At 59.8% G+C, this 27,976-nt stretch overlaps 5 protein-coding genes across 7 annotated transcripts in view; 4 read left to right on the plus strand and 1 right to left on the minus strand.

Annotated features, from left to right (window-relative positions):
* Positions 1-259, minus strand: part of SUPT6H (SPT6 homolog, histone chaperone and transcription elongation factor) — a 29,790-nt gene extending 29,531 nt beyond the window's left edge. For both annotated transcript variants that reach the window (XM_054167098.1, XM_054167099.1), the window contains exon 1: positions 177-259. The gene's annotated coding sequence lies outside the window, so the exon portion shown is untranslated. The remainder of the gene's footprint in view (positions 1-176) is intronic.
* A 25-nt stretch (positions 260-284) lies between these two features.
* On the plus strand, positions 285-2,195 carry SDF2 (stromal cell derived factor 2). Its single transcript, XM_054167100.1, has 3 exons — positions 285-452; positions 539-735; positions 1,281-2,195. The coding sequence occupies exons 1-3, from the start codon at positions 299-301 to the stop codon at positions 1,566-1,568; spliced, it is 639 nt and encodes a 212-aa protein (XP_054023075.1). The 5' UTR covers positions 285-298; the 3' UTR covers positions 1,569-2,195.
* A 230-nt stretch (positions 2,196-2,425) lies between these two features.
* Positions 2,426-18,378, plus strand: BLTP2 (bridge-like lipid transfer protein family member 2). Its single transcript, XM_054166284.1, has 39 exons — positions 2,426-2,571; positions 3,587-3,716; positions 3,988-4,034; positions 4,785-4,947; positions 5,027-5,145; positions 5,511-5,571; positions 5,767-5,965; positions 6,101-6,224; positions 6,573-6,697; positions 6,786-6,853; positions 6,929-7,077; positions 7,309-7,427; positions 7,661-7,824; positions 7,940-8,204; positions 8,327-8,532; positions 8,698-9,793; positions 10,041-10,232; positions 10,320-10,522; positions 10,602-10,720; positions 10,794-11,014; positions 11,149-11,339; positions 11,425-11,524; positions 11,598-11,800; positions 12,140-12,434; positions 13,164-13,321; positions 13,436-13,642; positions 13,982-14,081; positions 14,265-14,447; positions 14,729-14,850; positions 14,929-15,084; positions 15,168-15,289; positions 15,941-16,121; positions 16,193-16,279; positions 16,367-16,477; positions 16,564-16,699; positions 16,905-17,029; positions 17,367-17,468; positions 17,573-17,707; positions 17,860-18,378. The coding sequence occupies exons 1-39, from the start codon at positions 2,501-2,503 to the stop codon at positions 18,040-18,042; spliced, it is 6,738 nt and encodes a 2,245-aa protein (XP_054022259.1). The 5' UTR covers positions 2,426-2,500; the 3' UTR covers positions 18,043-18,378.
* A 480-nt stretch (positions 18,379-18,858) lies between these two features.
* On the plus strand, positions 18,859-23,767 carry RSKR (ribosomal protein S6 kinase related). Of its 2 annotated transcripts, XM_054166526.1 has the most exons (14): positions 18,859-18,996; positions 19,081-19,278; positions 19,782-19,865; positions 19,942-20,010; positions 20,171-20,240; positions 20,948-21,055; positions 21,230-21,270; positions 21,372-21,399; positions 21,470-21,559; positions 21,631-21,719; positions 21,796-21,906; positions 22,000-22,491; positions 23,185-23,298; positions 23,518-23,762. In XM_054166526.1, the coding sequence occupies exons 1-12, from the start codon at positions 18,940-18,942 to the stop codon at positions 22,219-22,221; spliced, it is 1,167 nt and encodes a 388-aa protein (XP_054022501.1). In that variant the 5' UTR covers positions 18,859-18,939; the 3' UTR covers positions 22,222-22,491; positions 23,185-23,298; positions 23,518-23,762. The 2 variants fall into 2 exon arrangements, with proteins under 2 accessions (XP_054022501.1, XP_054022502.1); XM_054166527.1 differs by lacking the exon at positions 20,948-21,055 and having other exon boundaries at positions 23,518-23,767.
* Positions 22,960-27,970, plus strand: LOC128897715 (uncharacterized). Its single transcript, XM_054166998.1, has 10 exons — positions 22,960-22,983; positions 23,185-23,304; positions 25,390-25,802; positions 25,885-26,077; positions 26,425-26,544; positions 26,652-26,744; positions 26,853-26,975; positions 27,096-27,215; positions 27,472-27,564; positions 27,788-27,970. The coding sequence occupies exons 1-10, from the start codon at positions 22,960-22,962 to the stop codon at positions 27,968-27,970; spliced, it is 1,482 nt and encodes a 493-aa protein (XP_054022973.1).
* Positions 27,971-27,976: the final 6 nt, after the last annotated feature.

Genomic DNA, 27,976 nt, shown 5'->3' on the forward strand with positions numbered 1-27,976 from the left:
CCAGCACAGGCCTCGAAGCCGCCCCAGAGGCCTCGGAGCCGCCCCAGGCCCAGCGCGTCCCTGACAACAGCCCCTCGCGACCGCTCCCGGGCTCACGAGGGCCTTGCGCTCCCGCGCCGCTGCCGCCACCGCCGCTCGCCCCCGCCCAGCCCCCGTCCCGCCCGGCGTGGCCTTACCCGAGGCGCCGATGGAAAATGGAGGCCTCCGCGGCGGCGGCGGCGAGCGAGGCGGGGCGGAGCAGACGAGCGGCGACCTCCGGGCAGGCGGAGCGGCGCCACATCCGCTTCCGGCGGCGGTGATGGCAGCGGGGTGGCGGGTGCCGGTTCTGGTGCTGGCGCTGGGCGCGGCAGTGCGCGGCGGCCTCGGGCCCGTCACCTGCGGCTCCGTGGTGAAGCTGCTCAATGTGCGGCACAATGTCCGTCTGCACTCGCACGACGTGCGGTACGGCTCAGGTAACGGGACACCCTCCCCCTGCCCTCGGCGGTGCGGGCACTGCCCCTGCCGGGCCGGGCCTGAGCGCGGTTCTCTCCTTCTGCAGGCAGCGGGCAGCAGTCGGTGACCGGGGTGTCGGCGGCGGATGACGGAAACAGCTACTGGCGGGTGCGGGGCCGTACGGCGGCTGTCTGCGAGCGGGGCACGCCGGTGCGCTGCGGGCAAGCCATTCGCCTCACCCACCTGGGCACCGGCCGCAACCTCCATAGCCACCGCTTCGCCTCCCCTCTTTCCGGGAACCAGGTACCCGCTGGCACCCCGGAGAGCTCTTCTTGTGCTGCGGGTCCAGCCCCATTCCCCAAGCACAGCCGGGCTCTCCTTGTCACCTGGGCCCTGCTGGGTTCCCTGAGTCATTTACCAGGTTTTCCTTCTGTCTACCAGTCTCGATTGGATCCCCTTTGTGCACCATGTCCCTACTAGTTTCACCAGTGCAGGCTGGGTCTTCCATGTCCCTGCCTGCCCCATCTTGTCCTCCAGTCCCCACTAGATTTTCCCTGTCCCTGCCACTCTCACCTTGTTCCTTAGTTCAGACTGGGTCCCTCTGGTCCTGACTGTATCCCTACCAGCACCACCTTGCTCTCCAGTCCCTACCAGTTCTCCCTCTCCCCCCAGCACCTGAATCCTAACTAGATCCTTCAAGTGGGAGCAGAGCCCTAGTCCCAAACAGGTCCTTCCTCTCTCCCCAACCCTTTCCTCTGTCCTTCTCCTTTCCCTCTGGATCCAGCTCAACACTCCTGAGCTCCCCTCACTTTCTCCCAGCTTCCAAACAAGCTCATTTTCACCCACAGGAGGTGAGTGCATTCGGGGAGGCTGGTGAGGGAGACTACCTGGATGACTGGACAGTGGTGTGCAGTGGGACCTACTGGGTGCGGGACGCTGAGGTGCGCTTCCAGCACGCTTCCACCGATGTCTTCCTCTCGGTGACTGGGGAGCAGTACGGGCGGCCCATCCATGGGCAGAAGGAGGTGCATGGCATGGCTGCCTCTAGCCAGAATAACTACTGGAAGGTGATGGAGGGTATCTTCATGCAGCCTAGCGAGGTCTTCAAAGCGGAGCAGTACCACGCTGAATTGTGATGGACGGACAGACTGACACCAAGTCTCTGGGTGCTGCCCTGCAGTGTTTGGGACCACTCAATTCAGGGGATAGCCTTTGTCCCCACCTGAGTTTGACACGTGTCAGGATGTGGAGACCCAAGTCCCACACAAGGCAGATCCCAATGTCCTGAATTCAACACAGAACAGATCCTAGTGTCCCAAATTGGACACAAAGCAGATCCCAACATCCATACCTGACCCGAAGCAGAGCCTAACATACAACATGAAGCAGGTTCCTCATACTATAAATTCAGCACAAAGCAGATGCTAATGCCTAGACCTGACCCAAAGAAGAGGCCAGCATCCACAATCTGACATGAAACAGGTTCCCCACATCATAAATCCAGTCCAAAGGGGATACCAAAATCCAGACCTGACCCAGAGCAGTGCCCAGTATCTGATATCCAGTGGGAAACGGGTACCCAACATCAAAAGCACAGCCCAAAGCAGTTCCCAACATCCAGCCCTGACCCCGAACAGGTTCCTGAATGCCCCAAACTTTCATCACTCCCTCATCCTTCTCCCAGGTCCCCACTGACTGAGGACTCCCTTGAAGGGCTGCTGTCCCCCAAACCACTCCTCGCACTGGGGGCTATAAAAGATCTGAACCTTCCCCTGTCGTGTGGCTGTTTGTGCAGGGGGTGGAGGGACGAGTGGTACCAGTCTGGGCGGCAACCCCGGCGCGTCTCCCGGCCCCGCCTAATGCGCGGGCCGGCCACGGTGGGGCGCTGCCGCTGCCGCTCAGGCCGGGAAAGCGCCGCTCGGCCCCGCCGCGCCGCTCGGCCCCGCCTCGCCGCTCGGCCCCGCCCCTCCCCCTCCCAGCCGCCGCTCCGGCTGCGCGGGCGGTCGGCCCCACGGACGGCGGCGGTGGCGGTACCGGGAACACACACACAGCGGGGCCGGCGGTCGCCATGCCGCCGCCGCTGGCCGCCGTCCTGTTCGGCCTCGTCGTCGTCGCGCTGCTCGCCGGGCTGCTGGCGCGGTCAGGGCCTTGGGGGGCTTGGGAGAGGCCCACGGGGACTCGCGTCGGGGGGTGACAGGGCTGAGGCGGCCCGCGGAGGTGGTGGGAGGGCCTAGGGGGCTAGAAATGCGGTGATAAGGGGCCCTGGGGGTGTGACAGGGTTGAGGGAGGGCTTTGCTGGGGTGGAGGCAGCTCACAAAGGTCAAGGGAGGGGCCCATGGGGCTGGCGGTAGGGCGACAGGGGGTTTAGGGGACCCCCTGGGTTTTTGGGGTGGTGATAAAGCTGAGGGGGTACACGGGGGTGATGAGGGGGACCCAGTGGTCTGGCAGTGGAGTGACGGGAGTTTAGGAACCCACAGGAGTCTGAGGGGGTGATAAAGCTGCGGGGGGAGGTGGGGCATGGGTCTTGTAGTGGGGTGACAGAGGTGTAGGGGGGCTCGCAGGGGTTTTGGACGGTGTGACAGGGCTCGCTGGGGTAATGTCAGGTTGGAAGAGAGTCGAGGGGAGGTCTTATGGGGATGTCAGGGGTCTGGGGAGACACACGGGACTGAGGGTGAGGTGTCAGGGACCTGGGGTGGACTTCAAGGATTAAGGTGGCCAAAGAAGGCTGGAGGGGGTGTGAGGAGCTTGGGGTGGCTCACAGGGCTGGGGTAGAGGTACCAGAGTGTGTGTGGGAGTGTGCAGGGGCTTGAGGGGGTCCTAGGGCTGGGTCCTGGTGTCCATGTGTGCAGAAATTTGGGAAGGCTCTCAGGCCTGGGTGGGAGGGTGTCAGGGGCTTGGGGACTGACAAGCGTATGGGGAGTCTACAGGAGTGAGCATAGGCTGCGAAGGTATATGGGGATCAAAGACTTGGGGGGAAGACGCTGGGGCTTGTGACCCCTGCAGGGTCCCTGCCCCAGCTTGGGGTGACAGGGCCAGCCCCTAGGAGCAACTTTCCAGCTGGAGGTCCTAGAGCTGCTGCTCAGAGGGCAAAGAGGGTCTCCAGCCCCCAGGCCCAGAGGTAAGGCTGACCCTGGCCCTCCACCTGCCCCTGCAGATGGCTGGCATGTCGCCTGGCTGTCAGCTGGTGCCGACAGAAGCTTCATGCAGAGCTGAAGATTGGTTCTTTTGGCTTCTTCTGGGCCCAGAACATCAGCCTCAAGTTCCAGCGGGAGCAGCAGACTGTGGTGGGTACCTGGGTGAGAGGTGGTCATCATCAGATGAGGGCAGGCAGAGCTGCTGCAGACACTTCCAGGTTGGCAGCAAATCCCTGCAGACAAGCTCCTGTTGTGCAGCCCTGTAGTTGGTGCCAGGCCCTTCCTCCTACAGCCAAACTTGGGGATTTTGGTTGCTCCCTGCATGATGCCAGGCATTGGGAGTGGAGTGGAAACATTGGGATGAGCATCAGAAGGCAGAGACAGGTTGTTTCTTTTCTCACCTATCTGTAAATCCTTGCAGGAGATTGACAACGTCTGGATCTCCAGTAAACTGAGCCGGGAGCTGCCGTATGTACCCCTGCCCCAGCTCCCTCCCTGCTTTTCTCAGCGTTGGGGTCTGGCCTGTCCCTGTCCCTGCCAGCTGCAGTTCCGCTGCCTTTATACCTTTCTGCAGTCCTGCTTTCCCTATGGCCTGTTCTGTGTGGGACCGAATCACTCTTCTTTGAGGTGGCAGTGTCTTGGGGGTGGCCTTGTGTCAGTGTGTGAGCTGGCACAGGCAGGATACAGGAACAGCCCCAAAACTATGGTTAAAATGCAAAGATTAAATTTATTCTCATTACTTCATAACTGGGGGATCTGCACAGTAGCACCTGGGCAGAGGCCCACAAGTGGGGACACTGGCACTCTGGGGCTTGTTCTGTGCTGGAGAGCGAAAAAGCTTTCAAACCTGCTGCTTTCCTTGTGTATCGAGGATTCTCTCAGGTGTAGCTTTCCACTGTGCTGAGATCTTTCCCACAGCAGGGCAGGAATCTCAAAGTTGTTTGGTAAGGTGCCTCTGAGTCCTTCACAGAGCTGTGAAGGTCTGAATGCAGATGTTCTACTTGTCAAGGACACAAGTTCAAGCTATGAGTAGCGTGATATCTGTTTTGCAGCACCCCAGCTGCAGTTACTTGAGAGTGTTTACAATGCTCCTTGCCATTCTTTCATTGTTCTCCTACAGTTGGTCATACATGCTCCCAGGGTGGGGGGCATCCCTGGCCATGGGGCTGGGTGTGCCATGTGTGAGCTGTTGTAAAAGCTGCCTGTGCTGTTCTGCAGGCGCTACTTTGAGCTGTGTTTTGGCGAGGTGCGAATCCGCACAGATCTCCAGAAGGGCCCTGGGTCGCAGCCATCTGTCCCGGAGGCTCCCAGAGAAGCCAATGGAAACGAAAGCAAAGCAGATCTGACTCTTAAACCCTCCTTGCTCAGGCTCCTCAGCCAGGTGAGGCATTGGCTCAGTGAGAGGCTGTGATGGGCTGTGCTGCAGTTGGGCATCCCTCACACTAGCATCTTCCTCCCAGCTCTTTTCCATCCACATGGATTCCATCAACGTCATGGTTCTGCATGTGGCCACCTCGGAGTCTCTCTGGCACATCCAGGCCAGCAAGGCGCGTCTCCTCCTGAATGGCAATGGGAAGAGGTAGCTGTGTGCACATCCCTGGGTCTGCTGGGCAGGTCCTGGGTCCCAGGGGGCAGGGAGACTCCTCTGACCCTAGCCTGGTGTTTCACCTTTTTCTCTTCTACTTGGCTTCCCGTGTCACCTGTGGTGTGACACATTAACCTCCTCCAAGGCTGCCCTTGTCCCTTTTTCTTTAATGGGAAGCTCGAGTTATGTGTTCTCCAGTTTATGAATTGCTGTGCTGTGCACGGAGTAGGGGTATGCTTTGCTTTTGGAAGGGCTTAGCTGAGGGACTTGGGGTTCTTGTTTCCCAGAAAAGAGAGGGCAGGGGCTTGATTTGGACACAGCAGGGTCCACATCCTTTGTGTGTTCTCTACTCTTCCCAGCCTGACATGTGAGGTGAGCTTGACAAAGGTGAACAGCAAAGTGCTCCGGAGCAGCCAGCTGGTGAGTGCTGGGGAAGGAAGAAACGCCACGCTTTGACCCTGGGCACTGGCTCACTGGGACAACCTAAGGACCTGTTCTAGTGTGTTCCTGAAGATAGGCATTGCTGCAGGACCTTGGGCTCCCTGTCCTGTGTGCAGTGCTTCACCAGCAGGGAGTTGGGTGACTTGCGCTCCACCTGCTTGTGTCCCCATACAGGATGATGCCTGCCTGGCAGAGTTGACCCTGGCATTCTCCCTCTCGCTGGAGATCAGCAGCAAACAGCAGCTGGTGGGCGTCAGGCTACGTGTCTGGACCCTGCAGGCAGAGCTGCATGAAGGACTTTTCTGCAGCCCACTGCTGCACCGTGTTGCTGCTGGGGCCCAGCACAGCAGCACAGAGGAACAGCACAGTGCAGGTCAGGGATGGGGACAGGGACAAGCTCTGGGCAGGGCAGGGGCTGGTAGTCTCCATATTTGCACTGGAGTTAGAGGGATTTGGCTGTGGGGTTTTGGGCAAGAGCCTTCCCGTGACTCTGTGTGTCCCTTTTCAGACCCAAGGAAGCCTTTGAAGTCCCTGTCTCTGCTGAGCAGGGACACGCTGCAGCTTATCCCCAGAAGGGTGGAGGTGAAGCTGGAAAACACCAGCACAGTGCTGTCTATGAACAGCCAGAAGAGGTGAGGCAGGGGAGGCTGTCCTAGCCCTGATTAGCTCTGGGGACACAGACTTGGGGATAACTCTACTGTTCTCTGCCAGACCACAGAAAGCGAGTCCTAGAGCCCACCCCAGAGGTCTGAGCTTGGCCTGGGTCTGGGGTCTTGGGGAAGAAGGAAGGCTGTGAACTGTTTCTCCAATAGCAAAGCCTGATGGGTTCCCTTGCTGATGGGATGAGAGTGCTGGGCTGTGCTGCAGCTGTGCACTGGCTGGTGTCTTTGTCCGTGCCAGCATGCCAGTCAGCTGAGGATGAGAGATGGAGGATACAATGGTGCAGTTCCCTCCTGGCAGTGACTCCTTCCTTCTCGCAGGCACCTCACCTGGAGCCTGAAGCTGCTGCAGTTTCTGTATCAGCGTGAAGAGGAGCAAATCCCACTGCGCAACTTCACGCCCACCTCAGACCTGGACCAAATGAGTGTAGACCTCCAGCTGGAGGGCAAGTAGCCAGGATCAGGAGGGCCCTCATTGGTCAGGGGTGTCATGTCTGCCTTCCACCACCCCTCACTTCTGGTCTCTCTCCCCAGATGGCCTTCTCCTGTCCCAGAGTCGCCAACGCATTGTGTGCCTCAATTCCCTGAAGACCAGCCTGCAGGTGAGTGGGCACTGGGTATGCTCTTGTCCCCCTGGTCTGGCTGGTTTGGCTCCTGGCACAAGTTTTCTGCTCTAGGTCACAGCCATTGACCTCTCAGCTGCTGTGCTGCTCAACACCTGCATCATCCACTACCGCCACCAAGAGTTTTCGCCCTGGCTGGGCCTGTTGGCACAAGAATACAGGTGCCAGGCAGTGCCTGTCCCCAACCAAGGGCACAAGGGAAGGTAAACTTGGCCTCAGTGCAGCTGCTGGTATCGCAGCTTGTTTCCTCTTGCCTTGCCACACTCTGGCAGGGTGCCTGGGCACACAGCGCCTTCTCTGCTCTGTGCATGGTCTGTGGGATGGGGAGGCAGTCAGGGGGCCTCTGGGGAGAGGGCATCCCTCTGGGCCTGCTTCCTGCCAGGCTCTGGCACTCAGCACCCCAGTAACAGCCTGTCCCTGCTTGTCCCATGCAGGAGCTATCCCCAGATCATAGCACCCATCATCCTATGTGCCTCGCTGTCTAATGTCAATGTGTCAGTGCAGCTGGGAGACACACCACCCTTCGCCTTGGGCTTCAACTCCATCTCTGCAGGTACAGGCTGGCAGCTGGCACCAAGGTGGCTGCTTCTGGGGGCTGGTGGTTCTGCTGGAAAGGTACCAGGACGTGAATAGGGAGAGTCATGTTGCCTGTGTGTTTGCCCATGTTTGTGTCTGGCCAGGGGCTGTGGACCCTGCCTGGATGTGTCTGGGTGGCCTCTGTTTGGGGCCAGCTGAGCAGGCAGCAGCAAGCCCTGCCCATGCTCACCCCCTTCTCTCTGCCCACAGACTACCAGCACCTGCGGCCGCAGAGCGTGCACCAGCGTGTGGTGCTGGCTGTGGACCACCTCTGCTGGCGTGTGGGCAATGACTCACACATCCAGCGTGCCCCACATCCCCCCAACATGCATGTCTGGGGAGAAGCCCTCATCCTTGACTCCTTCAACCTGCAGGTGAGGGGCAAGCCAGTGGTTCAAGGGGTGGCTCTTGGATGCTTGTTTGCAGCTCCACGCAGGTGGCATTGGGACATCCTGCAGCCTGAGAGTTATTGTACTGTTTGTTCTTTAGGGCAGCTACAACCAGCCCTTGGGCATGTCCAGTGCCCAGTCAGACACACTGTTTCTGGACTGTACCATTCGGGGGTTGCAAGTAGAGTCATCTGACACCTGCACCGAGTGCCTGGCCAGGGTCCTGCCCCTGTTCTTCCTGCGGCCCAATGGAGCTGAACTCTCCAGGCAGCCACCCTCTGCCTCAAGCGAGCCCTGGGGGCTGCTCTGGAAGGTGGATCTGAAGGTGGAGGATGTGAACCTTTTCACACTCTCAGCTCTTGTAGGTAAGTAACATCAAAAGTGATCCCAGATGTCTGTCCTGGAGGAACCCTGTGGTCAGAGGAACCTGATCTGTCATGGTGTTCCTCCTCCATGCCTCCAGCACTGATGTGCCATCCCTTCTTAGGTGCCCTGGAGCTGCGCCTGGACACGCTGACTGTCCTGGGCAGTGCTGAGAGCTGCACGGTCAGCGTCCAGGGCATGGTGCTGGCCTTGGTGAAGAGCATTACGGAAAAGATGCAGCCATGCTGCAAAGCTCCTGCCATCCCCAACCCAGTGGCCAATCTGTCCATGCTGTCTGTCACGTACCACAGTAGCATTCGCTCGCTGGAGGTTGGTGTGGACCTCGGGTCTCTGCTTTATTCTGTACTGGTGGGAGTGGGATGGATGGGGCAGGAGGAGGACTGGATGGCACTGAAAGGTGCTGATGAGGAGAACAGGGCTGTGCCGTGCTGGACCCACCAGTGACTTGGTACCTCTTCACTCTCTGTGCTGTAGGTGCAGTGTGGCGAGGGGCTGGCAGTGCTATGGAGCCCACCTGACCACATGCACTTGTACCATCACACCTTGGCCACCCTGCAGTGCCACGAAGCCTTGCGGAGTGCCCTTGGCCATGGGACACCTCCATCCCTGCCCCCAGAGAGCCCAGTGCCCCACCCAGCCACTCCTACTGAGACTCCAGGGCCCCTCCAGCCAGATGGGTCCTCCCAGAAAAGACTTCTGTCCCTGTCGCTGGAGCTGAGCTCTGCCAAGCTGACAGCCTTTGTCTCTGAGGCCAACTACATTAGCATGGCTGCCGAACGGACCTCTGTGAGCTGGCACGGTGGTGCCCTGCATGGCTACTGCCCTGAGCTGGCCGCTGGCTTTGATGGACACAGCATCTTCAGCTTCAAGGAGGTGGAGGTGAAGCTGCTGCCAGAGCTGGAGGAAGTCATCTTGCACCGCTGCACCTTCCCCACCCTCCGCACCCTCCGTAACCGCGGCTGGGCCTTCTCTTTTGCCAGTGTGACCATAGAGTTCCCTTACCAGTACGACTTCTCCCGCACGCTGGACGCTGCTGTGGGTGTGCAGAAATGGCTGAAAGGCCTGCACCGGCGTGGGCACCCTGCCAGCACGGCGCTGCCCCCTGACCTCCTGCTCAAAGTCACCCATTTCTCCTGGGTCTTCCTGGACGACGTTTTTGAGGTCAAGTTACGAGATAACTATGAGCTGATGAAGGATGAGAGCAAGGAGAGCGCCAAGCGTTTGCAGCTGCTGGATGCCAAGGTGGCCGCCCTGCGCAAGCAGCACGGTGAGCTGCTGCCTGCCCGGAAGATCGAGGAGCTCTATGCCTCCTTGGAGAAGAAGAACATTGAGATCTACATCCAGCGCTCACGACGCCTCTATGCCAATACACCCATGCGGAGGGCCCTCCTCACCTGGACCTTAGCCCACTTGGAGCTGGTGGCCATGGCTGACGAGTCCTTCCATGGCACAGAACGTGTGTTGGAGCAGATGAGGGACATGGATAGTGTCAGCCCGTTCCCTGCCGAGGGCCTGGAGATGGTCACCCAGTGGTGCCGCATGATGAAGGGCAGAGTTGGCAGCTTCTTCGGTGAGTTACTTCATGTGAGGGTGCTTGCGCAGGATGGTGCAGTGGCTCTGTGGCCTGGGCTCTTAGGACAGGGTCCTGCTGGCACCGTGTGATGTGCAACCAAGAAGGGTCAATGACTTTTGGAGGTTCAAAGCAGTGGGAAGGGAGCAGAGATGATAGAACAGCAGCTCAGGCCATGACCCAGAGTTGGGGACCAGGGCAGCATCCCTTCAGTGCCCCATGTCTCAGCTCTCCCTCTGCCCTGCAGTGCGGATCCGTGACTACCCTCGCTACCTCTTTGAGATCCGGAACTGGCAGCTCTCTGGCCGGCTGATCGGGGCCGAGCAGTGTGGCCAGGCCTGCTCCCGACGCCGTCAGGTCCTGAAGCTGGGGCTGCCCTGGGGGGATGCCACAGTGGAGAGGAACATGCCACCCTTGAAGTTCTACCATGACTTTCACTGTAAGAGCCGGAGGGACAGGGGAGCTCACTGCCAGGGTGGGAAAGGGGCTGCATGGGACATGGGCTGAGCAGTCTCTGTGTCCCTAGCTGAGATCTCCCAGTACACCATTGTGTGGGGGCCTTGCTGGGACCCAGCCTGGACCCTGATCGGGCAGTGCGTGGATCTCCTCACCAAGCCCTCAGAGGACCCCAGTGCCCCGTTGCCCTGGTGGGACAAGAGCCGCCTTCTTTTCCATGGGGACTGGCACATGGACATTGAACAGGCCAACCTGCACCAGCTGGCCACTGAGGTGGGTACCACCAGGGTAGGGAGCAGAGTGTGATGTGGGGTCAATTCACTTCTGTCTGTCCCCACACTTGTCCTTGCAGGACCCCTACAACACCACAGAGAACATGCACTGGGAGTGGAACCATCTCTCCTTCCACTGGAAGCCTGGGCAGTTTGTCTTCAAGGGCAACCTGGACATCAACGTCCGGACAGCCTCCAAGTGAGTGTGGGCCCGGAAGCGCAGGGGCTGCCACCACTGCCAGGGGGTAACCAGGGTTGCTTTTTGTCTTCAGGTATGATGACTGCTGCTTCCTGCACCTGCCTGACCTGTGCATGACACTGGACCTGCAGTGGCTGTGCCATGGCAACCCCCATGACCACCATGGTGTGGTTCTGCGCTCCCCTGAGTTCCTGCCTGAGGTGCCAGTAGGGCAGCAGTATGATTCCTACCGTGCCTTCCGCTCTGAGAACCTCAACCTCTCCATCCGGATGGATCTGACACGGCCCAGTGAGGGTGGGTCACAGCACCCCGGGGATCCCTTGGGGCTAGGGCAGGGCTTGCTAGTTTTAGCAGTCCTAGTGGGTCCTGGATTGGGTGCTGCTGTGACCCTGCCCTGCAGCGCTGGCTGATGGCAGGTATATTCTCAGAGCACTCCCAGCCCAGGATCCTGCTCTACAGCAGCACCCTCCGCTGGATGCAGAACTTTTGGGCCACATGGACCAGTGTGACACGCCCCATCTGCCGTGGGAAGCTCTTCAACAACATGAAACCCAGTAAGAAGAAGCTGGGACAGCATTACAAGCAGTTGTCTTACACTGCACTCTTCCCTCGGCTGCAGGCAAGTTCTGGTGGTGGGGGTCAGGTGTTACCTCCCTGCTCTGCCTGCTCTGGGCTCTTAGCCCCTACTTTCTGCTCCCTCGCAGGTGCATTACTGGGCCTCCTTTGCCCAGCAGCGGGGGATCCAGGTGGAGTGCTGCCAGGGGCACATCTTCACTCGTGGCACCCAGCGGCTCATCCCACAAGGTGAGTGGGGGCCCTGCCAGCAAGTGCTTCCAGGCGGGGCAGGGCTCCGCTGACCCCTGTTGCTGTCCCCCAGCTGGCACGGTGATGCGACGCCTCATCTCGGAGTGGAGCATCACGCAGATGGTGAGTGACCTGAGCCAGGTCACCGTCCACCTCATGGCCTCCACTTGTGATGAGAATGCTGACCACCGGCTCGACACCCTGGTGAAGAAAACACATCTGCTGAGCCTGTCCTCCCTCACCTACCAGCGGCACAGCAACCGCACAGCTGAGGAGGTACTGCTGCAAACGCAGAGCGTGCCAGCCTGATGGCATCCCCCTGGGACAAGTGGACCTTGGTCTTTGGGTACAAAGGGGAAGGGATTTGGTTGGAAAGGAGGCAGACCTGATGGGCCTCTGATCTCCCAAGCACCTGGCTAAAAGGATACCTTGTTCCAGTCACAGTATCCCTAGTACAAGTCCTTGTGAAGGGCCCTGTGTGGTCCCCCAAACTCTGGTTCCTCCACTCTGCCTACAGGGACTAGCAGGACTCCCAGCACCATTGTGTGAGGCCTGAGAGTAGGGGATGAGGTGGGGTGACTTTGTTATGCTGAAGCTCTGACCCTCTGCATCCAGGAGCTGCCCCTGCGGGATGGGGATGATGGTTTCCACACGCACCAGCTGCACTTGGTGGACCTGCGGGCATCCTGGACCACCACCAACCGGGACATTGCCTTTGGCCTCTACGATGGCTACAAGAAGGCAGCTGTGCTCAAGCGCAACCTGTCCACTGAGGCCCTGAAGGGACTGAAGATTGACACACAGCTCCAAGCTAAGAAGCTGAAACGAGGCCCACTCTCTGCTCACTCTGCCCCTGCCAAAGTGACTGCTCCCATCACCAGTGGCCGTCCTGAGAGAGCATCCTCGGGAGGTGAGCACAGCAGGGAAGGGAGCAAGCATCCTGGTTTGTATCAGCAGTAGTGTGGCCAACAGGACTAGGGAAGTGATCCCCTCCCTGTCCTGGGCACTAGTGAGGTGATGCCTCGAGGTACTGGGTTCAGTTTTGGGCCCCTCACCAGGAAAGGAGGACATTGAGGTGATGGAGCATGTCCAAAGAAGAGCATCAAAGCCGGTGAAGGGTCTAGAGCACAAGTCTTCTGAGGAGGAGCTAAGGGAACTGGGGTCATTTAATCTGGAAAAAAAGAGGGTGAGGGGAGACCTTGCATTCCACAAAACTTTGAAAGGAGGTTGTTGTGAGGTGGAAGTCCATCTCTTCTCCTAAGGAAGGACAGGAGGAAATGTCCTCAAGTTGCACCAGGGGAGGTTTAGGTTGCACATTAGGAAAAATTTCTTTCCCAAAAGGGTTGTCAAGCCCTGAAACGGGCTGCCCAGGAAAGTGCTGGAGTCCCCATCCCTGGTGGGATCGATAAGCCATGTAGATGTGGTGCAGGGGGACACAGTTTAGTGGTGACCTGGCAGTACTGGCAGGGTTAATGGTTGGACTTGATGATCTGAAAGGTCTCTTCCAACCAGAACAATTCTATGATTCTAAGGGGAAACACACAGCCAGCAATGTGCATGCTACCCCAAAGCCATGCCTGCCCTCACCCTGTTATTCCCAGCCAGCCCCTTGGAGATTGCACCTCTTCTCCTTCCCCAGGGGCCTACATGCTGCAGAAGCTCATTGAGGAGACAGACAAGTTCGTGGTCTTCACAGAGGAGGAATCAGGAGCTAGTGAGCAGCTGTGTGGCATCGCCGCCTGCCAAACCGACGACATCTACAACCGCAACTGCCTCATTGAGCTGGTCAACTGCCAGGTACCTGCCCTCAGCCTGTCCCCATGTGTTCCTCTCCTCATGGCCTTGCTGTAGAGAGGGGCCATGCCACCCCCAGAAGGGCTTATTTGACCCCCAGATTCTCTTCCCCTGTAGATGGTGCTCCGTGGTGCAGAGACAGAGGGCTGTGTGATCGTGTCTGCTGCAAAGGCCCAGCTGCTGCAGTGTCAGCACCATCCTGCCTGGTACGGGGACACACTGAAGCAGAAGACCTCGTGGACCTGCTTGCTAGATGGCATGCAGTACTTTGCCACAACAGAGAGCAGTCCCACTGAGAGGGAGCATGGGCAGCTCTGGCTGGAGGTGAGAGGCTGGAGGGGCCTGTGATCACAGAATGGAGGGCATTGGCAGAGACCACTGGAGATCATCTAGTCCAATCCCCTGTGCTAAAGCAGGATTACATAGAGCAGGTTTCCCAGGATCATGTCCAGGTGGGATTTGAATCTCTTCAGAGATGGAGATTCCACAACCTCTCTGGCCAGCCTGGCCCAGTGCTCTGTCACCCTCAAAGTGCAGAGTTTTTTCCTCATGAAAACGGGTGATGGGGGGTGGTGAGCTTTGTGGGGGACAGGCAGTGCTGTCAGTGCCTTGGCCAAGGCAGGGCGAGCAGGGACAACCATTTGTGCCTCTGTGCCTCTCCAGGTGAAAAATATTGAAGAGCATCGGCAGCGGAGCCTGGACTCAGTGCAGGAGCTGATGGAGAGCGGGCAGGCAGTGGGGGGCATGGTCAGCACCACCACAGGTACTGTCCATGGCTGCTGGGCCTACACCAGTCCTGCTCACATGTGACCTTGAGGCTGGTGAAGCTGAGAGCATCTGGCCTTACCCTAAATGGCTCCAGTAACTGGCTGATGCTCTTACCCTTGTGCCATGAGGTCCCCAGTGGGGTCCCCAGTCTGATCGTGGTCTACTTGTGTGTCCCCAGACTGGAACCAGCCCTCAGAAGCCCAGCAGACCCAGCAGGTACAGAGGATCATCTCTCGCTGCAGCTGCCGCATGTACTATATCAGCTACAGCCATGACATCGACCCTGAGCTGGCCACACAGATAAAGCCCCCTGAGACTCCTGCTAACCAGGAGAAAGAGGATCTGCTGAAGAAGCAGCAGGGTGGGTACATTCAGGCATTGTGTCTTGGTGGGTAGGGCTGTGGGCCGACCAGCTGAGTTCAGGGGTGGACTGTTTTGGCCTTGCTGAGATCAGAGGGGTGCAGACAGAAGAGGTTTGCACACGTCAATACACCAGATAACACTGGACATACTGTGCCTGCTGGAGCTGCTGTAACCACCTTGACTCATTCTTCATTCCTCTCCATCTCTGGCTGTTCCCCCACAAAACATCCCACTTGTGGCAATGGTGAGGCTCCATTTGCCCTTTGTGTGTCCCTGCAGGAGCTGTGGATACATTCACACTGATCCACCACGACCTGGAGATCTCCACCAACCCTGCGCAATATGCCATGATCCTTGACATAGTCAACAACCTGCTACTGCATGTAGAGCCCAAGCGCAAGGTACCCACAAGGCTTTGGGTCACTAGGTTACTCCCTGAACCCAAGGCACTGCTAACCTTCCCCTCTCCCCGTGTCCAGGAGCACAGTGAGAAGAAGCAGCGGGTGCGCTTCCAGCTAGAAATCTCCAGCAACCCTGAGGAGCAGCGCAACAGTATCCTACACCTACAAGAGGCTGTGAGGCAACACGTCGCCCAGATCCGGCAGCTGGAAAAGCAGATGTACTCCAATGTGAAGGTGAGCCTGCATCCAGGGCAGGGCCTGGCTCCCCAGGGTCCCTGTTGTGGGGCAGAGGGAACTGAGGGTCATCTGTCCTTCAGTCCCTGCAGGATGACAGCAAAAATGAGACCCTGCTCGACCTCAACCACAGGCTGCAGCAGCAGCTGAGCCAGGAGAAAGCTGACCTGCAGCTGGAGAGTGAGGAGCTGAACATACTGATCAGGTAGGGACAATCTCTAGCTTTTGCACTGTTGTGTTTCACAGAATTATGGAATGGTAGGGGTTGGAAGTGATCTCTGGGGACCATCTAGGGCAAACCTCCTGCTACAGCAGTCACCCAGAGTCACCAGTTTGCCCAGGGTCACATTTAAACAAGTTTTGAATCTTTACAGAGGAGATGACTTCACAGCCCCTCTAAATGTCCTGGTCCAGGGCTCCAGCACCCTCACACCACATTTTTCACTTATGTTCAGATGGAACTTCCTGTGTTCCAGACTCTGCCCATTGCTTCTTGTTCTGTTGATGGGCACCACTGGAAAGAATCTGGCCCCATCCTCTTGACACTCAACCTTTAGATATTGATCAGCATTGATAGATTCCCCTCTCAGTCTTCTCCAGGCTAAACAGCCCCAGGTCTTTCAGCCTTTCCTTGTCAGAAAGATGCTTCAGTCCCCTCATCATCTTTGTAGCCTATGGTGAACTCTCTCCAGTGGTTCCCTGTTTCTCTTGAGCTGGGGAGCCCAGACCTGGATACAGTACTATGGATGTGACCTTACTAGGGCAGAGTAGAGGAGGAGAACCTCCTTAAACCTGCTGGCCGTGCTCTCCATTACTCCAGGGCTCCCACATCCCAGTGCTCTTCTCTTTGCTGCAGGTGCTTCAAGGACTTCCAGCTGCAGCGAGCCAACAAGATGGAGCTGCGAAAGCAGCCAGAGGACGTGAGTGTGGCACGGAGGACTGAGTTCTACTTTGCCCAGGCACGCTGGCGCCTGACTGAGGAGGATGGGCAGCTGGGCATAGCTGAGCTGGAGCTCCAACGCTTCCTCTACAGCAAGGTACCAAGCTGGCCAGTGGCACCTGCAGCCAGGGCCTGGGACCTGTGGGGCTGATAGATCTTTGTGTGCAGGTCAACAAGTCTGACGACACGGCTGAGCATCTGCTGGAGCTAGGCTGGGTCACGATGAACAACCTCCTCCCCAATGCTGTGTACAAGGCAAGCGGCAGCCTGGGGGAGTAGCTTTACACCCTGGGGACACAAGTGGCCTGTCCACACCCCAGCCACCCATCCTCTTCCCTGCAGGTGGTGCTGCGTCCCCAGAGCTCCTGCCAGTCTGGGCGGCAGCTGGCACTGAGAATTTTCAGCAAGGTTCGGCCACCGGTGGGAGGCATCTCCATCAAGGAGCACTTTGAGGTGCCAGGGCTGGGCAGGGAAGTGGCAGAGTCCCTGTGGGGCATGGGCAGCATGTGCTTGGCTCTGACACACCTCTCTCCCTGCAGGTGAATGTGGTACCCCTCACCATCCAGCTCACCCACCAGTTCTTCCACAGGATGATGGGTTTCTTCTTCCCTGGCCGCAATGTGGAGGAGGAGGAGGTGGGCGATGAGGAAGACAAGTCCAAGCTGGTGACAACAGGTGATAGGCTCATGGTCACCCTCCTCACTGAGCAGTGTCCTTGAACAGTTCTGGCTGAATGCCCAGGATATGTTTGTAGGCAGCTGCTGGTGGGCTGTGTGTTGAGGAACAGGGAGCTGGAGGGGGGAGCAGTGAAGTTGGGAAGGGTCAGGGTCACAGTTAAGCCCCAGCCAGCAGCCACCACCTCCCATCCTGTTTGTCCCAGGGATCCCTGTTGTGAAGCCGCGGCAGCTGATTGTGGCTGATGACTCTCTGGGCCCAGGGAAAGGAGTTGCTCAGGGACTGAATCGGACATCAGGGGTCAGAAGATCATTCCGAAAAGCACCTGAGGTACCTGCTGCTGCCTTGATGGGGAGAATGTGGCAGAGCCCTGCTGTGAAGCCAGTCTGTTTTCCCTGGGCTGCAGGGCTGGGCAGCCATGTTCTCCTATGCCTGCCTGTCTGTTCCCTCCTGCTCCCTCCCACCATGAGGATTTGTGTCCTTTACACCTGCATGCTTGATGTAATCCCTGTAGCATCTCATTTTCCTGGCACCATGCCAGAGCAGCTCTCACCTCTTGCCAGTGAGGCAATGCCATGGCCTAGTGCCCAGCTGTCCCTTTCCCACTGGTTGCTGGCTGTGTCCCCTCTTCTTCCCTTATGGCTCATGGCTCCTGCTCTGTTCCCAGCATCCTGTGGATGACATCGACAAGATGAAGGAGCGTGCAGCCATGAACAATTCCTTCATCTACATCAAGATCCCACAGGTGCCACTCTGCGTCAGCTACAAGGTATGGGGTCAGTGAGATAGGACATGCTGGGGAGGGGGCACAGTCCCTTGGGCTGGGGTGACCTGGGATGTTATCTTATGCTCCCTGACACCCCTGTCATTCAGGGTGAGAAGAACAGCGTGGACTGGGGTGACCTGAACCTGGTGCTGCCATGCCTGGAGTACCACAACAACACATGGACGTGGCTGGACTTTGCCATGGCAGTGAAAAGGGACAGCCGCAAAGCCTTGGTGGCACAGGTATGTGGGACCCCACTCCATGGTACCTCCTTCCTGCTTGCAGGGAGGCTGCCAGGGACACTTTGCCCAGGATGGAGGTGGTAACCTCATGGCAGGCAGCATGTTCTCTGGAGGGGGAAGTGGGGTATTGAGCCCTCTACATCCCGGGACAGGTGATCAAAGAGAAGCTGCGCCTGAAGCCAGCAGCGGGTGCAGAGACCCGGGGGAAGCTGGAGAGCAAATCAGATGGGGCCATCCAGCAGCAAGAGGAGGATGAGAAGGCACGGCTGCTCATCGGGCTCAGCATGGGCGAGAAGAACCCCAGCAAGAAGTCGATCTTTGGCAGGCGTAAATGATGGCAGCACCCGGCAGGCCGGGAAGGGACTGGGGTGCTCTGTGCTCCCCCCTCTGCTGGGGCACTCCACTGGCAGAGAGGGCTGCAGTGCCCAAAGCAGGGGTTAGCTATGCACAGGCCCTCGGCAGCCCTGTCTCTGTGGGTCAGGGGTGCAACACCACAGGGATGTGGGGCGCAGGGTGCTCTGGGGCCGCTTTGTGGGGTGAACACATGAGCTTCCCCTCTCCCTGCTGTGCAGGTCCTGGGCCCAGTCCTGGGGCCTGGTAAAGCAACAGGATTGTTCCAGGCTGGGAGAATGGAGAATGGGAGAGAGTTTAAAAGAGTTTTTAATTTGGAACAGTCTTGGGCCAGTGGCTTGTTACTTGCCTTCTCACTCACTCCACAGTGCCAGCCTCAGTGGGGAAGCAGCCGCTCTGGCTTCACCCCTTGCCCTTCCCTGTGGGAGGTTACTCAGGGCGGCCACTTTTGTGGGGAACTCAGGGCGTCTGCAGCATCTGCATCACCCCAGGCTCAGCCCTTTCACTCATCCTCCTGTGGGGGATACCCTACTGGCTGTCATGAAGCAAGGGGGGTACAAAGGGAGGATGAATGGTTGAAGGGGGAGTCCAAGAGTACACAAGGGGGGTCCCGGAGTGTGGGCCCTGCCCAGAAGCAGGTCCAGGGGTGTGTGGGCAGAAGTGGATCAGTGCCGGGTGGGTGTCCTGGGCTGCACTCCCCTGCTAGGGGGAGCCCCGGTGCAGGGAGTTATCTTGGGGTGCGCTCCTTGTAGAAGAGGGACCCCCGGGTTCGTGGGGCGGGGGATGGTCGCGCCCGGGCGGGGCGAGGCGGGGCGGGGCGGCAGGGTTATGTAAAGCCGCGGATTAGCGGGGCCGGGGTGCGGCCGGGCGGCGCCGCCGCGATGGGAGCAACGAGCAGCGGCCCCGGCCCGGCCCCAGCTCCGGTGCGGCCCCCCCAGGTGCGTGCGGTCGGCGGCGGCTCTGGGGGTTCCCCGGCCCCAGGGTCTCCACCGCCTCAGCTGACGCTGCCCCTGGTTCCACAGGGCCGCGCCGTGGGGTCATGGGTGCGGGCACTGCTGGGCCGCGCCGGGTCGGTACCGGTACCGGGGTCGGGGCTCGCGCTGGCCCCACGGGGCCCCACCGAGGAGTCGCCGTTGCCTGGGTGGCCGCTGCCGCAGCTCGTCTCGCTTTTCCTGCCGGAGTTCCCGGTCCGCCCCTCCGCCCGCCAGCCGCAGCTCAAGGTGCCGTCCCGGGGTTCCCCACCCTCCTACTGAGGTCCCGGTGCATCCTAAAGGGGGGTTTCCGACCGTCCTACCGGGGTGCCCTCGCACCCCGCCTGGCAATCTCAAGCGCCTAACGGGTCCCCTTGCACGTCCTACCGGGATCCCCCAGAACCCCGTGCATCCTCCTTGCGCCGTCCGTGCACCCCATGCCGCCATCCCAGGATCGCCGATCGTGTTACTGTCTCGTCGCACACCGTGCCGTGTCCCCGCGCATCTTACCGGTGTCCCTAGCCGTCCCCTTTCTACCCCTGCCAGGTCCCCGTGTACAGTCTGTGCGTCCTAATGGGGTTCCTAGGCATCCGAATGGGGTCCCTGCTGGGTCCTCATGTGTCCCCACTGCCTGCTTTAAGTGCCCTGTGCCACCCCACCTCACCTCACCCCATGCACGACCTGCTACCCCAAGAATCCTGAGCCCACCTCCGTGGGGTACTCACCCTGCTTCCTCCCTGCCCCCACCCCAGATACTGGGTTTTGTGGCCAAAGGCTCCTTTGGGACCATCCTTAAAGTGCTGGACTGTGGGCGGGAGAAGGTCTGCGCTGTGAAGGTAGGTGTGCCCCCCCCGGAACCATGGGTGCTCCTTGTTTGCTGCTGGCCCCCCTTGATCACCCCTTGGCCCCTAGGTCGTGCCTAAAGTGGAGGTGCTGCGCCGTGACACCCTCAAGCAGTGCAAGGAAGAAGTCAGCATCCAGGTTAGGGTTGATCCTGGCCCATGGGGAGGTTTTGGGGTGGCTGTGGGGATGGCAGGAGGCCACCAGAGCTGTGGAAGAAGGGTGTCAGGATTGGGGTCCCCAGCCTCCCTCTGGCCCCCCACCCTGGGGGCCTCTCACCCTCTCTGCTTTGTGTCCCCAGAGACAGGTCAGGCACCCATTTGTCCATGGGCTGGGGGACAGCTGGCAGGGCCACAGCCACCTCTTCATCAGTGAGTGACCATCTGCCCACGGGCTCTGTTCAACCCCCCCTCTCCCTGCCTGCTCACGTGTCCCCTCCACCCACACACGTGTCCCTGCACACGCGCACGCTCCCCTCGCTGCCCCATGCCCTGGGGGGATTCAGGCACTGGCTGTCAGCTCCTGCCCTGCACCCACTGCAGGGATGGGGGCGAGCATGGGAACAAGGTGCTGCAGTCCTGGTGCCTGCATGGTCCCTGTGATTCTGATGGATGTGCCACCTTGGTGGCCATGCAGCTTGCATGTTCCCAGTGCCTGTGTGAGCCCAGGGACCACGTCACTTTTGTGCCCCACGTCACTTTTGTACCTGTGTGGCTACAGTAGGAGACATATATCCCTGACACTTTCCTGCTCCCTGTGCCCCCATGATTCTGGTGCCCATGTCATGGTGGTACATGGCTTTGATACTTGCATGTTCCTATGCAAGTCACCTTAGTCATGACTGTGTCACCTTGGTACATGTGCTAACGTGGCCCTGGTGCTTGTGCCACCTTGGTGCCAGTGTGATTCCGGTGCTTTCACCACTGTCCTTATGGCCCACTGCTTGCAGTGCCTTGGTGCCTGGCTCCAGTGACCCACCTGGCATTCCACACCCATGCCACCCTGGTGCTTGTGCCCCCCATGACAGCACAGCCCCGTGGGGCAGCCCATGAGTAAGGCATATCACCTCTCCTGGCAGTGTGCACCTACTGCAGCACTGGAGACCTGTATGCACTGTGGCGTGCTGCTGGGAGCTTCACCGAGGCCACGGTCCGCCTGTTTGCCGCTGAGCTTGTGCTGGTGCTGGGTGAGTGGCCCTCCGTGCTGGGGACAGCCACTACTGTCCCCACCCATGGGGGCCTGTAGGCAGGGTGAGCCACTTCTTGAGAGTGGACAGCTGCCTGCTGGGTGCTGTGGGGGCAGCAGTGGGCACTGTGCCAGGAGGGGACTTGCCACTTTGATGGCTCTGTCTTCTCCCCAGTGTACCTCCATGACCTAGGCATCATGCACAGAGATGTGAAGGTGGGTAGCAGTAGAGCTGGGAGGGCTGGAGGATGGTGGTGTGTATATGTGTCCAAATGCCCTGGTATAGAGAGGCCACCCTAGTGCTTGTCTCATTTCAGATGGAGAACATCCTCCTGGATGAGAGAGGTAAGAATCTTAGGGCACTGTCTTAAGATAACCACATCAACAGATCCTCACACAGTACCTTACCCCACAGGGCACCTCAAGCTCACTGACTTTGGCCTCTCACGGCACCTGCAGTGGGGTGAGCGAGCCCACACTATCTGTGGCACCCTGCAGTACATGGGTAAGGGGGGAATGGTGGGCTGTCATGAGGGGCACACCTCCCTCCATGCACTCACCCACTCATCCCTGCAGCCCCAGAGGTGCTGAGCGGGGGCCCCTACAGCCATGCAGCTGATTGGTGGTCCCTGGGAGTCCTGCTATTTGCTCTGGCCAGTGGGGAGGTAAGGACCACAGTGTGGGGTGGGAGATAAAGGCACCCTATGGAGCCCCTAAATTGGCTCCCTGCCCCCCCACCAGTTCCCCGTGGCACCAGCAGAGGACCATACGGCTATGCTGGAGCGTGTCAAAGAGAGCAGCTATGAGAGCCCATCCACGTTCAGTCCTGCGCTGGCCCGGCTGCTTGCCGAGGTAACTTTCCCACTCGGGTTTTGGTGACCCCGTTGTCCCCCTGGGCTTGATGCGAGGTGTCCCTACTGCTCACTGTCCTTCCTCCGTTCCTAGCTGTTGTGCCACAACCCCCTGCGCCGCCTGCGCTACCTCCACCACTTCCAGGGCCACCCCTTCTTCCGTGGGGTAGCCTTCGACGCTGACCTGCTGCAGAAGGACCCGGTGGCAGTGGCAGTGGCCTCACGCCCCTCCGAGCAGCCCCCACTTGACCCTGCCGCCTTCGCTGACTTCGACTGCGACCTCATGGCCTCCCCGGGCCGGCCCTGGCCTGGCTGAGCCATCGTGGCTGGGACTCCCGGCATTGCTCAGGGACATCCCCCTTCCCACACACCTCAGCAGCAGGTTTGGACCCTGCTGGGCCGGGTCCCCTTTCCCCTAAGGCTGTACCTCTCCCCGCGGGCGCAATAAACCCGAGAGCCGCGGGTACTGCTGTGGATGCTGCCTTGATCCCCTGGGAGAAAGGAGGACCCCATGGGAGTGTGTAGAGCTGGTTCCCCCAAGTCTGCCTCGCGTAGAGCTCGGAGCAGCGCTAGGGAGCCGGGCAAGGTTGGTTCCCCTGGGGCAGGAGCTGGGGACGCCCTGGGGTCGGGGATGTAGCAGAATCCGTTCCCCACACCACTACCCCCAGCACCCACCGGCTGGGCGCCCCCGACTCGCGCAGGGCCACTGGGCACAGCGCAGGGGGCGTGGCTTAGCACCAAGCACCGCCCACACTACCACCCACTACCCATGGCCCCCGCGCGGGTCTAACGGCCTGGTCGGGGCAGTGACGTACGCGCGGGGCAGCCAATCAGAGCCGCGCGGGGGTTTCAAATGGGCGGTGGCGCCGAGAGGGCTGTGGGCGACTGAAACCGAACCGAGAGTGTGGCCAGGACTGGAGCTAGGCCGGGAATGGAGCCGGGCCGAGAGTGGGGCCTAAACCGAGATTAGGCCTGAGACTGGAGCCCAGCCAAAACTAGGATTGGAGCTGAGCGCAAGACCGGAACCGAAATTAGGGCTGGATTGAGCGGAGCCATGTGGGCCGATAGAGTCTCCGGCGTGAGTTTGGGCCGGGGCTGGGGGCTCGGTTTGGGACACTGATTTGGGCCTCCTAGTTTGAGCAGGAGAGCCCTGGGGACGGACGAGCGGGTGGGCCTGCCCCAACCATTCAGGGTGGCGCGAGTAACTGGAAAAGGATAGGTAGAGCGGCAGAGGGTCTGGGGCTGCCGCTGGTGACCCCCGGTACTGACTCCACCCTAGGCACAGGAGCGGCCCCGGCGCCCTCGCTTACCCCTGCAGGAGCTGCGGCTGCAATCGCGGGCGGACACCGAGCACACCAGCCTCACGCCGTTATTCCGTCGACTGCGGCTTAAGGTCGATGTGAGGGTCATGGCGGGTGGGGCGGCTGGGGAGAAATGGAAGGTGCTGCAGGGATGTACTGGAACTGGGGATACTGGAGTGGGCTATTAGGGCGTTGGGAGAAGTGTTGTATCTGCTGGGGCAGGGGAAATGGGGAAAGAGGGAAAGAGCTATGGGGTGCTCATGGGAAAGGTAGAGCAGACCTGATCCCCTCCAACTCCACATATCCTGTAGGACCGTGACTCTGCCACCACAGTGACCTGCACGCCACGGCGCCCCAGCAGCATCACTCTGCCGTGTGCCCCAGGACCCCACAGAAATGCTATTCCGCTCCCTTGCAACAACACCACTCCTGCTCCCCAGCCTTGTACCCTAGAGCTCTCCAGCAGCACTACCCTGGAGCCCCCCAGGACTCCCACCCTGGGTCCCAGTGCCTCAGAATCTCCAAAGTCTCCTACCCTGCAGATTCTCAGCCATACCAAGCTGGAGCCCCCTGGCAGTCCCACTCAAGGGCCCTGCACCTTGGAGTTCTCCAGCAGCGCTGCGCAAGTCTCCCTGTGCAGCCCACTCCCTGATCCCCTTGGCAGTACTATTCCAGCCTCCCAGTGCGGCCCAGTCCTGGATCCTCTGGGTGGCAGCATGCCAGCGTCCCTGTGCAGCCCAGGGCAGCCTCCAGGCAGCACTGTGCAGGCTTTCCTTTGCAGCCCAGTTCCAACTCCTTTGGGAAGCAGTACAGTGCCAGCCTCCCAGAGCAGCCTGGTCCCCAGTTCCCTGGACAGCAGCATGCCAGCCTCCCCACACAGTCCAATCCCAGATTCCCAGGGTAGCATGGTGTCAGCAACCCTGTGCAGTCCAGTCCCAGATCTCTATGGCAGCACCCTGCCAGCCTCCCAGAGCAGCCCAGTCCTGGATCCCCAGGGCAGCACTCTGCCAGCCTCTGTGTGCAGTCCAGTCCCAGATCTCTATGGCAGCACCCTGCCGGCCTCCCAGAGCAGCCCAGTCCTGGATCCCCAGGGCAGCACTCTGCCAGCCTCTGTGTGCAGTCCAGTCCCAGATCTCTATGGCAGCACCCTGCCAGCCTCCCAGAGCAGCCCAGTTCTGGGTCCCCAGGGCAGCAGCGTGCCAGACTCCCTGTGTAGTCCAGTCATGGATTCTCTGGGAATCACTGTGCCAGTTTGCCTGTGCAACCCTGTCCCAGATCCCCAGGGCAGCACTACAGTGCCAGCCTCCCCACACAGCCCAGTCCCAGATATCCAGGGCAGCAGTGTGCTAGCCTCCTTGTGTAGTCCAGTCACAGATACCCTGGGCAGCCCAGTCCCCGATCCCCAGGGCATCAGTGTGCCAGCCTCCTTGTGTAGTCCAGTCACAGATACCCTGGGCAGCCCAGTCCCTGATCCCCAGGGCATCAGTGTGCCAGCCTCCTTGTGTAGTCCAGTCACAGATACCCTGGGCAGCCCAGTCCCTGATCCCCAGGGCAGCAGTGTGCCAGACTCCTTGTGCAACCTGGTCCCAGATCCAGAGGGCAGCAGTGTGCCAGCCTCCTTGTGTAGTCCAGTCCCAGATTCCCAGGGCAGCCCAGTCCCAGATCCAGAGGGCAGCAGTGTGCCAGCCTCTTTGTGTAGTCCAGTCCCAGATCCAGAGGGCAGCAGTGTGCCAGCGTCCTTGTGTAGTCCAGTCCCAGATCCAGAGGGCAGCAGTGTGCCAGCCTCCTTGTGTAGTCCAGTCACAGATACCCTGGGCAGCCCAGTCCCAGATCCCCAGGGCAACAGCATGCCAGCCTCCCCATGCAGCCCAGTCATGGATCTCCAGAGCAACACTGTGCTAGCTTCTCCACACAGCCCACTCCCAGAGTCCCCTGGCAATGGCATGCCATCCTCCCTGTGCAGCCCAGTCCTCAAACCCTCCATCATGAATGCCCTCAGCAGCACAGTGCCATCCTCCCTCTGCAACCCAGCTTGGGAGCTCTGCACCCTGGATTTCCCTGGCAGCACCCCTTTGGCCCTGCTGTGCAGCCCATTCTCAGATCCCACCTCCCCCTGGCAGTATCATGCTGGCCCTACTGTGCAGCCCAGTCCCGGGGCCCTGCACTCTGTTTCCCCCTGGCAGCACTGCATCCCTCCCATGTCCAGTGTCACCCCTGTGGCCACCGCGGCCGCCGGCACCAGCGTCACCCCTGTGGCCACCGCGGCCGCCGGCACCAGCGTCACCCCTGTGGCCACCGCGGCCGCCGGCACCAGCGTCACCCCTGTGGCCACCGCGGCCGCCGGCACCAGCGTCACCCCTGTGGCCACCGCGGCCGCCGGCACCAGCGTCACCCCTGTGGCCACCGCGGCCGCCGGCACCAGCGTCACCCCTGTGGCCACCGCGGCCGCCGGCACCTGTATCACCCCTGTGCCCACCGCGGCCGCCGGCACCTGTATCACCCCACGGGAGCTGTGGGAGAGGAGCATGAACACATCCATCAGCAGCCTCGTCTGCAGCAAGGACAGCGCTACTCAAACGGACTCCCTGCTTTGGCAGTAAGTGTGGGGATATGTCCCCACAGCCAGGACTGTGGTACCTCTAGGTTGTCCTTGCCCCAATCCTTCTCTCTGTCCTCAGCTCTCCCCAGGAGCAGCTGAAGTCCTTGCCACGGGCAGAGCTGGAGGGGCGACTGGAGAGCTGCCTCATTATTATCGAAGCCCTCTCGCTCCGGCAGCAAGACTGGCAGGAGAGCCGGAGGGCACTGCCCAGCGTGGGCCCAGCTGAGCAGAGGGATGTGCTCACACAGACAGACGTCATTCACCCCAAAGGGGTAAGAGTTCTTCCTGGGGCAATACCACCCCACTCCCTGTGACAGTGCCCATGTGCCACACACGGGATGGTGACCCTGGCTAGACTACAGGCCCAGTGGAGCGGAAGTAAAGCTGTAGTGCTGTGTCATGGCGTGGTGCATAACATCACGTGCCTGATGCTGCTCCAGCTGTTATGTGCCTGGCTTAAGCTGGTGAGTTTGCTGGATTTGAGCCCTTTGTGTATGGAAACATCCTTGGGACACGCTGGGGGAGGGTGGGAGGTATCATGGCTTAATGGCTTCTGCTGGACACCAGAGTGGAGCAGGGCTGGTGGGAAGCTCCCTCCACTCTGCTGGGTTGCCCTTAGGAGGAGGAGATGTACCGCAACCTCTACCTGGACCTGTGGAGGAAAATGGAGGCTCTGCAGTGGCAGCGGGGAACGGAGGAGGGCCTGCAGCGTGAGCTGGGGCTGGCAAACACAAGCACGGTGAGTCTTGGCCAGCAGGCATGCAGTGAATGTGTCAGTCCTCAGATAGGCAGGGCAACACATAAGCATAGTGCTGCCTAAATGCCAGTATCCTTGTCACTTCACAGAGCACCTGGAGAAGTCAGAGGCTCCTGCTACAGGGCCTTGTAGATGACACTTTTCAGAGCTTGCAGGATGAGCAGAGAGTCCTTACTGAGGAGGTGAGACCCTGTGCAGCCTGGCTGGCCTTCCCTGAGTCTTGGGACATGCTGTTGCTGCTGAGGTACATGACAGCCATGAGTTATAGCTGGTGCCATCTCCCCTTGCAGCAGGAGCAGGTGTCATGGTGTATGGCTGTGCTTGCCAAGGTGCCTGCCAAGCTGCGGAGCTGCCTGGAGGAGCGGGATGTCATGAGGCAGCGAGCAGAAGAAGCCCTCAGAGCCAAGGAGGAGGTAGGGAGCTGTCTGGGGGAGGAGTCAGGGCAGGCTGGGCTCTGTCCTGGGCTGCAGCAGTATGTAGGGATGGCTCCTGGAAGTTGCACCTTGTGCGACACTGTGTCCTTTTCTTGGCAGGGAGATCGTTGCCTGGAGGCATTCACTGCCCATGCCAGCACTCAGATCAGCACCCGTGACCAGAGGCTGGCCTCCCAGCAAGAGCTGGGCACACTGCTGGAAGATGCCATTGACCAGCAGGTAGAGTGAGTGGGCACCTGTAGCTGCCTGCCACCCAGGTCCTTGTGGGGGCAGGAAGGGCATCCCCTTGTCCTGAGCTTGGGTTATGCTCTAGGTAGTGGTCTGCAGCTAGTGGGCTTGAGTCCATCAGAGCTTTCTTGGTGCTGCTGCTGGGAAGCTGCTGTAGATCTGGCCTTATGGCTGGCACTCTCTCCATGGCTATTGAATGTGACCCTTCCACCAAGGCAGTGCTGACAAGTGCTCTCCTGCCCCACAGGCATCCCTAGCTGCTGAGGCTCAGACTTTGCAGGAATTCATAGATGTCACCTTTGAAAATCTAGAGGAGGAAAGGAAAGCTCTGGATGTGGAGGTGAGGGATGTCCTGGTGGGAGCTGGTGATGGGATCAGCTCTCCAGCTCCTTGTGAGTATGGTGCAGGATGGCACCACTTTGCTCTCTCTTGGAGTGCTATGTGTCCCGAATAGCGTGGACAGGCCAGAGCCATGCCTGGTTATGCAGTAGGGTAGTGCTGTGGTTGTGGCACCAAGGCTACTAGTGCCATGCTGAGCTCTGCCTGGTGCTCTACCCCTGCAGTGGGAGCAGGTGATAGCCTTGGTGCCCAGGTGCCAAGCTATGCTGGAGAGGGTGCCTGGTAAGCTTCGGAGCTGCTTGGAGGAGCGGGATGCCCTGAGGCAGCAAGCCAATGAAATTCTTCAAGCCAACAAGGAGGTAGGGAGTTGCCTAGTGCTGAACTGTGCCTGGGATGCTCCTGTGTAGCCTGTG

This window comes from Dryobates pubescens, chromosome 13 (assembly GCF_014839835.1).
Source record: "Dryobates pubescens isolate bDryPub1 chromosome 13, bDryPub1.pri, whole genome shotgun sequence".
Classification (NCBI taxonomy): Eukaryota; Metazoa; Chordata; class Aves; order Piciformes; family Picidae; genus Dryobates; species Dryobates pubescens.

Excerpts from the sequence above, each read along its gene's own strand:
- BLTP2 (XM_054166284.1), top strand. The coding sequence starts at position 2,501 with ATGCCGCCGCCGCTGGCCGCCGTCCTGTTCGGCCTCGTCGTCGTCGCG. Across the intron at positions 9,794-10,040 it reads CAGAGTTGGCAGCTTCTTCG|TGCGGATCCGTGACTACCCT; the intron begins GTGAGTTACTTC and ends TCTGCCCTGCAG. Across the intron at positions 12,435-13,163 it reads TGAGAGAGCATCCTCGGGAG|GGGCCTACATGCTGCAGAAG; the intron begins GTGAGCACAGCA and ends CTCCTTCCCCAG.
- SDF2 (XM_054167100.1), top strand. The coding sequence starts at position 299 with ATGGCAGCGGGGTGGCGGGTGCCGGTTCTGGTGCTGGCGCTGGGCGCG. Across the intron at positions 453-538 it reads CGACGTGCGGTACGGCTCAG|GCAGCGGGCAGCAGTCGGTG; the intron begins GTAACGGGACAC and ends CTCCTTCTGCAG. Across the intron at positions 736-1,280 it reads CCCCTCTTTCCGGGAACCAG|GAGGTGAGTGCATTCGGGGA; the intron begins GTACCCGCTGGC and ends TTTCACCCACAG.
- LOC128897715 (XM_054166998.1), top strand. The coding sequence starts at position 22,960 with ATGTGGGCCGATAGAGTCTCCGGC. Across the intron at positions 23,305-25,389 it reads GACTGCGGCTTAAGGTCGAT|CACTGCATCCCTCCCATGTC; the intron begins GTGAGGGTCATG and ends TCCCCCTGGCAG. Across the intron at positions 25,803-25,884 it reads ACGGACTCCCTGCTTTGGCA|CTCTCCCCAGGAGCAGCTGA; the intron begins GTAAGTGTGGGG and ends CTCTGTCCTCAG.
- RSKR (XM_054166526.1), top strand. The coding sequence starts at position 18,940 with ATGGGAGCAACGAGCAGCGGCCCCGGCCCGGCCCCAGCTCCGGTGCGG. Across the intron at positions 19,866-19,941 it reads AGAAGGTCTGCGCTGTGAAG|GTCGTGCCTAAAGTGGAGGT; the intron begins GTAGGTGTGCCC and ends CTTGGCCCCTAG. Across the intron at positions 21,720-21,795 it reads TTGCTCTGGCCAGTGGGGAG|TTCCCCGTGGCACCAGCAGA; the intron begins GTAAGGACCACA and ends CCCCCCCACCAG.